Source organism: Hippoglossus hippoglossus, chromosome 20 (genome assembly GCF_009819705.1).
Source record: "Hippoglossus hippoglossus isolate fHipHip1 chromosome 20, fHipHip1.pri, whole genome shotgun sequence".
NCBI lineage: Eukaryota > Metazoa > Chordata > Actinopteri > Pleuronectiformes > Pleuronectidae > Hippoglossus > Hippoglossus hippoglossus.
In genome coordinates, this window is record NC_047170.1 from 19908429 (window position 1) to 19920596 (window position 12168).

The window sequence follows — 12168 nt, forward strand, 5'->3', positions numbered from 1 at the left end:
GGAGAAGACCACTGGAGAGAAGAACACATACAGAAGACCACTGGAGAGAAGACCACTGGAGAGAAGAACACATACAGAAGACCACTGGAGAGAAGAACACTGGAGAGAAGAACACATACAGAAGAACACATACAGAAGACCACTGGAGAGAAGACCACTGGAGAGAAGAACACTGGAGAGAAGAACACATACAGAAGAACACATACAGAAGAACACATACAGAAGAACACTGGAGAGAACGTGTTTCCTGCGGCTGTTGAACTTAAATTAACTTTAGCCTTGTCCTTGCCCACTGCTCACTGATGATTGACAGGGCAAGGAGCCAATCAGAGAGTTTCTGTGCTAAAGGTAGGATAGAGGACCACCAATGGCAGCACTGGAAGGGCTTTAGGGGCGGGGTTTGTTAATGTGCCAGGATATGAGAAATCGAAATATTTGAAAAGCGTCGGAAATAACACGGTCTAACCGGAAATCAGACGGTAGCCTTTCAAAATAAAGTGTTGTTTTTCTTGAACGTGCAGAATACCGACTTACTGTACAACAAGCCCACGATGACGACACCAGATAATACAGAACCAGAAGATGGAACTTTCACGAGACTCAAATAAAGAGTTTGGAGTTTTCCCCTCGGCTGAAGAGTCTCTGCTCCTTTCTGTATGGAGCAGATGAGCGGGGGTTTATTGTGAAAGCAGAGGGCGGAAGTGCTGTGTGCTCAGCGGGTGGTTGACAGTAGTGATGTGACGCCTTGTCGGAGGAACTGGGTTCAATGCCGGAGTGTTAGTCCGCGGTCTGGATCCCAGAAGCACCGAGGAGAAGAGCCCGACCTGTCCGACCGAGAGGCCTCACTCATGGGGGAGCAGCAGCAGCGGAGTCCGGGGGGAGAGCGGCTCTTCCGGCTGTCGGAGATCCAGGAGCAGAACTCCTTCAAATCCACATGGATCATCATTCACCACAAAGTCTACGATGTCACCAAGTTCCTGGAGGAGGTGACACACTACACACAGACACACACTACACAACAATACACAACACACAGAGACACACTACACAACACAACACAACACACAGAGACACACACACACTACACAACACAACACAACACACAGAGATCCAGCAGCAGAACTATTCACCACAAAGTCTAAGATGTCACCAAGTTCCTGGAGGAGTTGAGAGACGCACACTACACAACACAACTCACAGAGACACACTACACACATACACTACACAACACACAGAGACACACTACACAACACAACACACAATGAGACAATACAGAGAGACACACTAAACTACACGACACACACTGAGACACAACACAGAGATACACTTACACACATACACTCACATACAGAGACACACTACACACTACACACTACACACCCACACACACAGATACTTGTCACCTTTACTTCACAACATATATCAGATTAATTTAAAATATTTTTTATTATTTATAAATGATCAATAACAATAATATGATATGATGATCTGCAGCATTTTCTATTAATACGACAGAATCAGTTTTATATTTGTATTATTATATTTATTCACTGAATCATCTCAGGAAAAATAAGCTTTTATTTTATTAATTGTTATTCACTTGTAATAATTTAGTGAATATGATAAAAACACATAAATCATCAGTTCCTGTTGAGATTATTAATAAAATCTATTTCATGGGTAAAAGAAAAAAACTGAAAAGTACGATTGAGTCCCTCAAGGTTTCTGTCTTTTCTCAAACATCTTCGTGATTAATACTTTGTATTGATGAGTTGAAGGTTTCACGACGTCGTCACTTCAGAAACGTTCCTGAAAAGATCGTTTGATGCTTATTAAAGAGAAACTCGTCTTCAGACTCAGATTCATATTCCTTCAATCATTAGAAGAAACACGTTTTCTTTCCTGTCCACAAACGTCACGTTTCTCCGGAGGAAACTTTTTCTTTTCAGCGCTGTTTTCTTTTAGCCGCCTGACCTTTGACCTTTGACCAGTCCAGATGATCGGGGCCTTTTATTGCCGCCGGTGTTATGCTGCTCATGGTTCACGGTGCGGGCGACTTGTCCAATAGTTACCTGTGTGTCTGAGGTCAGTGCCGGAGAAGCTGTGGCCGCGGGTTGTCGAGCGTCCGTGTGTTTTCACTCGAGGACAGACGAGCCGGACGCTTCGGCCTCGTGCTCTTAATCAGAACGAGACTCCGGAGATCCCGTGGATCTCTGAGTCACGTGTCACTGGAGGTTTGAGGTGAACTGAGGAAACTTCATGTTTTTAACTCTTTAGCCTGTGGAAGAGTTCGAAGAGTCATTAACCTTCAGTTAATGAGCAAACACCCATATTCATGAAAACTCATCAAACTGTTTGAACTGATGAATTCTTATTTACTCAGAGACGTGAAGCAGGATTCTGCACTTTAACTTTACTTTAACTTCACTTTAACTTTACTTTAACTTCACTTTAACTTCACTTTAACTTTAACTTCACTTTAACTTCACTTTAACTTCACTTTAACTTTAACTTCACTTTAACTTCACTTTAAACTTTACTTTAACTTTACTTTAACTTTAACTTTAACTTTAACTTCACTTTAACTTCACTTTAAACTTTACTTTAACTTCACTTTAACTTCACTTTAACTTCACTTTAACTTTACTTTAACTTAACTTTAACTTTACTTTAACTTCACTTTAACTTTACTTTAACTTTACTTTAACTTCACTTTAACTTCACTTTAACTTCACTTTAACTTTACTTTAACTTAACTTTAACTTCACTTTAACTTTACTTTAACTTAACTTTAACTTCACTTTAACTTCACGTTAACTTTACTTTAACTTCACTTTAACTTCACTTTAACTTTACTTTAACTTAACTTTAACTTTACTTTAACTTAACTTTACTTTAACTTCACTTTAACTTTAACTTTAACTTCACTTTAACTTCACGTTAACTTTACTTTAACTTCACTTTAACTTCACTTTAACTTTACTTTAACTTCACTTTAACTTCACTTTAACTTCACGTTAACTTTACTTTAACTTCACTTTAACTTCACTTTAACTTTACTTTAACTTAACTTTAACTTTACTTTAACTTAACTTTACTTTAACTTCACTTTAACTTCACGTTAACTTTACTTTAACTTCACTTTAACTTCACGTTAACTTTACTTTAACTTCACTTTAACTTCACTTTAACTTCACGTTAACTTTAACTTTAACTTCACTTTAACTTCACGTTAACTTTACTTTAACTTCACTTTAACTTCACGTTAACTTTACTTTAACTTCACTTTAACTTTACTTTAACTTCACGTTAACTTTAACTTTAACTTCACTTTAACTTCACGTTAACTTTACTTTAACTTCACTTTAACTTCACTTTAACTTTACTTTAACTTCACTTTAACTTCACTTTAACTTCACGTTAACTTTACTTTAACTTAACTTTAACTTCACTTTAACTTCACGTTAACTTTACTTTAACTTCACTTTAACTTCACTTTAACTTTACTTTAACTTAACTTTAACTTTACTTTAACTTAACTTTACTTTAACTTCACTTTAACTTTAACTTTAACTTCACTTTAACTTCACGTTAACTTTACTTTAACTTCACTTTAACTTCACTTTAACTTTAACTTTAACTTCACTTTAACTTCACGTTAACTTTACTTTAACTTTACTTTAACTTCACTTTAACTTCACGTTAACTTTACTTTAACTTCACTTTAACTTCACTTTAACTTCACGTTAACTTTACTTTAACTTCACTTTAACTTCACGTTAACTTTACTTTAACTTCACTTTAACTTCACTTTAACTTTATCTTAAACTTAACTTTAACTTAACTTTAACTTTACTTTAACTTCACTTTAACTTCACTTTAACTTCACGTTAACTTTACTTTAACTTTACTTTAACTTCACTTTAAACTTTACTTTAACTTCACTTTAACTTTATCTTAAACTTAACTTTAACTTAACTTTAACTTTACTTTAACTTCACTTTAACTTTACTTTAACTTTACTTTAACTTCACTTTAAACTTTACTTTAACTTCACTTTAACTTTATCTTAAACTTAACTTTAACTTAACTTTAACTTTACTTTAACTTCACTTTAACTTTACTTTAACTTCACTTTAACTTCACTTTAACTTTACTTTAACTTTACTTTAACTTCACTTTAAACTTTACTTTAACTTCACTTTAACTTTACTTTAACTTCACTTTAACTTCACTTTAACTTTACTTTAACTTTACTTTAACTTTACTTTAACTTCACTTTAACTTCACTTTAACTTTACTTTAACTTTACTTTAACTTCACTTTAACTTTACTTTAACTTCACTTTAACTTCACTTTAACTTTACTTTAACTTTACTTTAACTTCACTTTAAACTTTACTTTAACTTCACTTTAACTTTACTTTAACTTCACGTTAACTTCACTTTAACTTCACTTTAACTTCACTTTAACTTCACGTTAACTTTACTTTAACTTCACTTTAACTTCACTTTAACTTCACGTTAACTTAACTTTAACTTTACTTTAACTTCACTTTAACTTCACGTTAACTTAACTTTAACTTTACTTTAACTTCACTTTAACTTTACTTTAACTTTACTTTAACTTCACTTTAACTTTACTTTAACTTCACGTTAACTTTACTTTAACTTTATCTTAAACTTAACTTTAACTTTACTTTAACTTCACTTTAACTTTACTTTAACTTTACTTTAACTTTACTTTAACTTTACTTTAACTTCACTTTAACTTTACTTTAACTTCACTTTAACTTTACTTTAACTTTACTTTAACTTCACTTTAACTTTACTTTAACTTTACTTTAACTTCACTTTAACTTTACTTTAACTTCACTTTAACTTCACTTTAACTTTACTTTAAACTTTACTTTAACTTCACTTTAACTTTACTTTAACTTTACTTTAACTTCACTTTAACTTTACTTTAACTTCACTTTAACTTTACTTTAACTTTACTTTAACTTCACTTTAACTTCACTTTAACTTTACTTTAACTTTACTTTACTTTAACTTCACTTTAACTTTAACTTTACTTTAACTTTAACTTCACCTCAATTCTTAAAATGTATCTTAAACTTCAGCTTAATTCATTTAACTTCTCTTTAACTTTATGATTGAATCAGCCACCATCTCCATCAGAGTTTTAAAACCAGTTTTTCTCCTCAGCACCCCGGGGGAGAGGAGGTGCTGAGGGAGCAGGCGGGAGGAGACGCCACCGAGAGCTTCGAGGACATCGGACACTCCAGCGACGCCCGAGAGATGGCGAGCAGCATGGTGATAGGAGAGCTGCACCCGGTCAGTGTGTGTGTGTGTGTGTGTGTGTGTGTGTGTGTGTGTGTGTGTGTGTGTGTGTGTGTGTGTGTGTGTGTGTGTGTGTGTGTGTGATGATGATGATGATGATGTAAAATAATTGTCTCCATGTGTTTGTCTGCAGGACGACAGAGAGAAGCTCGTCCAACCGGAGGTGAGTAACGTGAACGACTTTAAAACGACCTCATCTCTGTTCAATACAGATGTTACATGATGTGACCTCTGACCCCCGAGTCTGATGATGTGTGTGTTACAGGAAACACTGGTGACCACTGTGAAGGACCAGACCAGGTACACACACACACACACAGACACAGACACACACACACACACACACACACACACACAGACACACACACACACACACACACACACACACACACACACACACACACACACACACACACACATGTAAGGGTCTTCAGATTGGTGCTATTTACGTGAAATCTACATTATTATCAGTCACATGTTTAACTAGTTGTCTGTCTCACAGCTGGTTTATCAGTTACATGTTTAACTAGTTGTCTGTCTCACAGCTGGTTTATCAGTTACATGTTTAACTAGTTGTCTGTCTTGCAGCTGGTTTATCAGTCACATGTTTAACTAGTTGTTTGTCTCGCAGCTGGTTTAATCAGTCACATGTTTAGCTAGTTGTTTGTCTCACAGCTGGTTTAATCAGTCACATGTTTAACTAGTTGTTTGTCTCACAGCTGGTTTATCAGTCACATGTTTAACTAGTTGTTTGTCTCGCAGCTGGTTTAATCAGTCACATGTTTAGCTAGTTGTCTGTCTTGCAGCTGGTTTATCAGTCACATGTTTAACTAGTTGTCTGTCTTGCAGCTGGTTTATCAGTCACATGTTTAACTAGTTGTCTATCTTGCAGCTGGTTTAATCAGTCACATGTTTAACTAGTTGTCTGTCTCACAGCTGGTTTAATCAGTTACATGTTTAACTAGTTGTCTGTCTCACAGCTGGTTTATCAGTCACATGTTTAACTAGTTGTCTGTCTCACAGCTGGTTTAATCAGTCACATGTTTAACTAGTTGTCTGTCTCACAGCTGGTTTATCAGTCACATGTTTAACTAGTTGTTTGTCTCACAGCTGGTTTAATCAGTCACATGTTTAACTAGTTGTCTGTCTCACAGCTGGTTTATCAGTCACATGTTTAACTAGTTGTTTGTCTCACAGCTGGTTTAATCAGTCACATGTTTAACTAGTTGTCTGTCTCACAGCTGGTTTATCAGTCACATGTTTAACTAGTTGTCTGTCTCACAGCTGGTTTATCAGTCACATGTTTAACTAGTTGTCTGTCTTGCAGCTGGTTTAATCAGTCACATGTTTAACTAGTTGTCTGTCTCACAGCTGGTTTAATCAGTCACATGTTTAACTAGTTGTCTGTCTTGCAGCTGGTTTAATCAGTCACATGTTTAACTAGTTGTCTGTCTCACAGCTGGTTTAATCAGTCACATGTTTAACTAGTTGTCTGTCTTGCAGCTGGTTTAATCAGTCACATGTTTAACTAGTTGTCTGTCTTGCAGCTGGTGGTCTAGCTGGTTGATTCCGTGTCTGGTGGCGGCCATTGTCACGCTGATGTACCGCATCTTAACCAGCGAGTGACATCATCAGAGATGCAGCTGTGCCTGTCCGTCCTACACTACCCACAATTCATTTCCATGCTATTTAACCAACCAATCATGCGGCATTATGCTAATGAAGTCATGCACGTTGTTGAATTTACCGTCACACTGTGAAATATGGATGTTTTATAAAATCTTGTAGAAATGCAGCGGATGTATGAGAAGTTGTATATTTTTGAATCTTTGTAGCTGAATGTAAACGAGTGTATGAATCAGAGCATCATGAGGTCATCATGAGGTCATCATGAGGTCATCATGAGGTCATCACGCAGCAGTCATGTGACTGAAGTAATCCACTCTGACGTCTCTGCCCTGGTAACTGGAATCGGACCAAAGCCACGATTCACTGACTCAGGTTTAAAATAACTTTTCATCTTCAGGCGTCTCGCAGAAAGAAAATAATCGGTGACTGTTAATAAAGATGGCCGACACGTTTCAACTGCCCATTGTCCAGAAATGAAGCCAAAAGATCTCTGATACAAACGCCACCGTTTTGTCCAGTTGGAATCGAGGCCCTGCCCACACACGCTTCTTCTAAAGGGACACGGAGTTTGCCAGCAGGGGGAGCCACTGAGTCCCTTTACATGAATATATTGAAGTTAAATAAGAATTTTAAACTCCAGAAAAGTTATAGTTTAATTTAAGAACATCAGCTAAAGTTCTTTGTTTCATCCGCTTGTTCCTGCTTTTTAAATTTCAGCTGAAACTTTGATTTATTTCAAACGTTTCTGCATCAAAACAGAAACAACTTTAGAATCATGTTTCAAATTATCTTGGTATCTTCGATCGTAACGTAATTTCCTCTGCAGACGCATTCGGTGGTTTGACTTCAGACTGAAGCTGATTGTTCATTTATATTAATTTATAATCAATACGAGAAGTGGAGAAATACAGTAAAACATGAGGCAGAACTTTAATGTCAGAGTTTGATTCACACAGTTTCATCTGAGTTTAATCATTGAAACAGAAAAATCGAACATTGATGATTCAGAAAAGTTTCACTTTCATTTTCACGTTTTGATTTACACAATCAGAAGTAAAGTAATTTAAATCCCTGCTCGTCTCCAGCGTGTGGGTGCTTGAGCCTTGGTGCAGTGCATGCTGGGACGTGTATGCTGATGAGCTTTAAGTCAATGATCCACTGGACATTCACAGACTCAGGATCAGAAACTGTTTCAACTGTTTAAACGGATCCAGAGTCAATGAGGAAACAAAAGTGCATCTGATGTAAAAGTTTATAAAAGAAAATAAAACTTATTACAGCAAAAAACGAATTGTTGACGTTTCTTTGAAGTTTCTGCTCAATGTCAAAGAACTTTTGTCCTACTTGATTACTTTTTACCTGATTACTTCTGTCCTACATAAGCACTTCCGTGTACTCGGGTACCTGAGTAAAAGTACCTGAGTACTTGCAGTGAAGTATAAACTCGGGTTTACTTTCCACCACATGAATAAACTGGAGGAGTCAGTGATAAAGAACCAACGCTGCCACCTGCTGGTGAACCGGGAGGATTCACGTGCACATTAAAGTTAGATTTTCACCGCACGACAGGAAACTTCGGCGTGACGTCAGCGGTGGCGATGACGTCGCGTGCTTGTTTACTTGACGCTGTGTGACGCACTTTGTTGGACCCACGTGGACCCTGCTGTTACACAACACGATGACTGACAGATCGACACTTAAATACAGATTGGATTTCATTAGGTTTTATTTGGCTTTATTCTATTTGAATGTTTATTTTTATTATAATACTCGTGACATAAAAATCAGTTTTAACACGTGATGTGTGTGTGTCTGTGAAACACATCACGGAGGTTTTATAAACAAATCTAAACGATAACAGTAGTTATTGTTTATTAGTATTGTTGTTATCATAATAAACCGTGTCCGTGCTGTTACGCACGAACAGCTGAAGGTTGATGTTTCCTACGTGACAGTGCGCGTGATTGTGTCTGGTGACAGTGCGCGTCAGCCCCACGCTGTCCTGGGACGGGGGGGGGGGTGGGTGGGTGTGCCCCTATAGAAGCGGCCCTGCAGCGGGACCCCAGGTTACTCGGCTCCTCCTGACCGGTCTGGAGTCTGGGCTGCCGGGCACACATGTCCCGCTCACCGCCCCTCACCGGGGGAGAGTCTCCCTCCCCGGGGGAGACCAGGGAGAACGGCCTGGAGGAGCAGGAGAAGGAGCAGGAGCAGGAGAAGGAGCAGGAGCAGCAGGAGGAGGAGGAGGAGGAGGAGGAGGAGGAAGAGGAGGAAGATCTGGACGACGAGCTGGACGCTTCTCAGCTCGAGAGGTTCATGAGGGACCGGAGGAGAGCCAAGTCCCTGCCCGCGTACCCGGCCGCGCTCCTGGAGGAGGTCTCCGGGAGCAACGGGAGGAAGCGGGTGAAGTTCGCCGACTCCATGGGTCTGAACCTGGCCAGTGTGAAGCACTTCAGCTCGCTGGAGGAGCCGCAGGTCCCCAGTAAAGTCCTGTCCCGGTACCGGAGCTTCCCCCCGCCGCAGCAGGAGCTGCTCAGCGACCTGTGCCAAAGCTTCAAGTCCAGCCTGGTCTCGGACCGACTGGTCGCCTGCTTCCCGGAGCCGCGGGACCCGGAGCGCAGAGTCCAGCGGCTCCGCGTCTGTCTGGAGAAAATCACCATCACTCAGTTCGACGTGCGTGGGCAGATCCGGGTCTTCAGCGGCTGCTCCGGCAGAGAGGTCGGGGTCCGGTACACCTTCAACGACTGGCTGTCCTGCGTGGACGCGCAGGCTCTGGCTGTGGCCGCGGAAGAGCCGGGCATTGTGGGAGAGCGCTTCTCCTTCACCGTGTACACGCCGCCCTTCATGGACCCCAGCTCGGCCGTGCACTTCGCCCTGTACCTGAAGAGCGAGGACGGGGAGTTCTGGGACAACAACCAGGGGCAGAACTACAGCCTCCGGTACCGCTGCCTGCCCGGAACCACGGCCTTTGTCAGCGCCGCTTTTCACGCTATCTGAGCGGTGTGTGCGCCGTGCGTAAAACCTCTCCATCCGTGCGTAAAACCTCTCCATCCGTGCGTAAAACCTCTCCATCCACCCCAAGTGCGGAAAGAAACTCGTTGATGTGCAGCTGCTGTTTCCACATCACATGTGAAGTTCTGTGTTGTGTTGTGAGTCTTTTGTCATCAGTGTGTCACAGTGAGAAGATCCAGTGATCATCACCTGTGTCTTTTCTAAACCTCAACTTTCTCCACAAACCTCTGAACCAAAGCTCTGAAGAGCAACAACACAACTCAGACTTTCTGGACACAAACAACAGAGTCTTTGCTGCCTCTGAATTGTGTGCGACCACAATCAGGACACGTCCGTGTCAACGACCTGGTGGATGTCCTGAGCGTCAGTGGACACGGACTCACTCAACGACACAGTGTCTCTGCTGAGAAGGATTCGTTTGTAAAAGTTTTATGATAAAAGATAATTTACAAGAAGTTGGGCCCAGTCGTAGAAAATGTCTCGTTCTTTTCAGCAAGGTACAGGAGAGAGTCACAGCTGGAGACCGTCTTCATCATCTTCATCAAGAAGAATCTGATTGTGTTTGTTCTGAACCTGCAGAGACTCAGTCTGATTCAATCTAAACTGCTGACTCCACTTTTACCTTCTGACTAAACTCATTTACAGGTGATTGTTCATGATTCAAAACAACCAGCTGTCTTTCACCAGTGGCTCAGGTGTGATGTCATGATTCTCAGGTGTATTTTTCATGTTTGTGATGTGATTGAAACCTGTGGATGAAGATACTAAGTGGTCCTTGAGTAAAACGATGCATCTTTATCAGATTTAATAATAAAGTAATTTATGGGTGAATCACAAAGTTTCTGTCGACTCATTAGAAAACAATTCAGTGATTTGATCCAAACATCGTGGAGCAGATGGAGGAGGTGAGATCAAACTGTCGCTGCTTGTTTTTGTGAAACTGAAATAAATATGAAGTTAAACTTCTTAAATTCTTTTCATTGTTTTTTTAAGTTGTATATTTTACGCACCGCTGACGACATAAAGCTTTGCCTCGACAACCAAACACAAATCTGATGAGGATAAAGACGTTTTGTTATTTTATCATCTTGTGACATCAAGTCAGTTTGTGAAGAATCCAAACCAGGAGAACCTGACACCAACAACTCCCCTGCTCCCTTCTCCCTGCTTCCTTCTCCATTCTCCCTGCTTCCTTCTCCCTGCTTCCTTCTTCCTTCTTCCTTCTCCATTCTCCCTGCTTCCTTCTCCATTCTCCCTGCTTCCTTCTTCCTTCTCCATTCTCCCTGCTTCCTTCTCCCTGCTCCCTTCTTCCTTCTCCCTGCTTCCTGCTTCCTTCTCCATTCTCCCTGCTCCCTTCTTCCTGCTTCCTTCTCCCTGCTTCCTTCTCCCTGCTTCCTGCTTCCTTCTCCCTTCTCCCTGCTTCCTGCTCCCTTCTCCCTGCTTCCTGCATCGTCAAACTGACCCTGAGTGGCAGAAAGTTACGTTCTACGAGTTTAATGCCGATGAATTTTTCACCAGTAAAACTGATGTAGTCACGTTAAGAAGATAAAAGCCTGACGTCACCAACACGTTGTCGCTGTGGACCCTGAGGTCGATTCTGGTCCAGACTCACATTGCACATTTTTCTCTCTACGCAGAGAGGACGTGTTTATTTGTTTTTCTGTACGCGAGCAGCCGACAGTCCGTCCTCCTGTGTCCGTCTGCCGTCTTTACATCGAGGCCAAAGTGCAGGAGTCCGACGCCTCTGGAAATAGTCCTGTTGACAAACCTCAGCTCGTCTGTTTGGTCTGTCAACACGGACCAGGTTCAATATTTCAAATAAATCTCAGAGCGCTGCACTGGAGCTTCTCCTGTAATAGTTCAACAATCATGACCTCACATTCTCGGACAGACACCAGAACGCCACATGAAGTGTTGTGTTTATTCAGGAGTCGCTGCTGCTGCCACCACAGTTCAGTGAAAAATCGGCCTTTAGCTGCAGAGTCAGGATTTAGAACTCAGACGCTGCGACATGGAGAGTTCACGGTGAACTTTGCGTTCGGCTGTGAGCACATCGCTGCTAGGCAACAGCAACATGGACGCCACTGAGGCTAATAGTGTAAAAAGTCTCATTCTTATGACCTCGATATCTCAGGAACATTGTGAAGAATTTCTGTAAAAGATAAACTGATAAGAGGTCAAAGGTCAA

The 12168-nt window shown here is 40.6% G+C and overlaps 2 protein-coding genes across 5 annotated transcripts; both read left to right on the forward strand.

Annotated features, from left to right (window-relative positions):
- Positions 1-728: 728 nt before the first annotated feature.
- On the forward strand, positions 729-7587 carry LOC117753589 (cytochrome b5). 2 transcript variants are annotated; one of them, XR_004612260.1, is made up of 6 exons: positions 729-986; positions 5208-5336; positions 5476-5505; positions 5608-5642; positions 6890-7215; positions 7249-7587. XR_004612260.1 is itself a non-coding variant. In XM_034571771.1 (5 exons), the coding sequence occupies exons 1-5, from the start codon at positions 849-851 to the stop codon at positions 6966-6968; spliced, it is 411 nt and encodes a 136-aa protein (XP_034427662.1). In that variant the 5' UTR covers positions 729-848; the 3' UTR covers positions 6969-7587. The 2 variants fall into 2 exon arrangements, 1 of the variants encoding a protein (XP_034427662.1); XM_034571771.1 differs by having other exon boundaries at positions 6890-7587.
- Positions 7588-9004: 1417 nt separating this feature from the next.
- On the forward strand, positions 9005-10560 carry LOC117754129 (protein phosphatase 1 regulatory subunit 3G-like). 3 transcript variants are annotated; one of them, XM_034572841.1, is made up of 2 exons: positions 9005-9165; positions 9199-10560. In XM_034572841.1, the coding sequence occupies exons 1-2, from the start codon at positions 9087-9089 to the stop codon at positions 9963-9965; spliced, it is 846 nt and encodes a 281-aa protein (XP_034428732.1). In that variant the 5' UTR covers positions 9005-9086; the 3' UTR covers positions 9966-10560. The 3 variants fall into 3 exon arrangements, with proteins under 3 accessions (XP_034428732.1, XP_034428733.1, XP_034428734.1); XM_034572842.1 differs by having other exon boundaries at positions 9006-9176; positions 9222-10560; XM_034572843.1 differs by having other exon boundaries at positions 9008-9155; positions 9222-10560.
- Positions 10561-12168: the final 1608 nt, after the last annotated feature.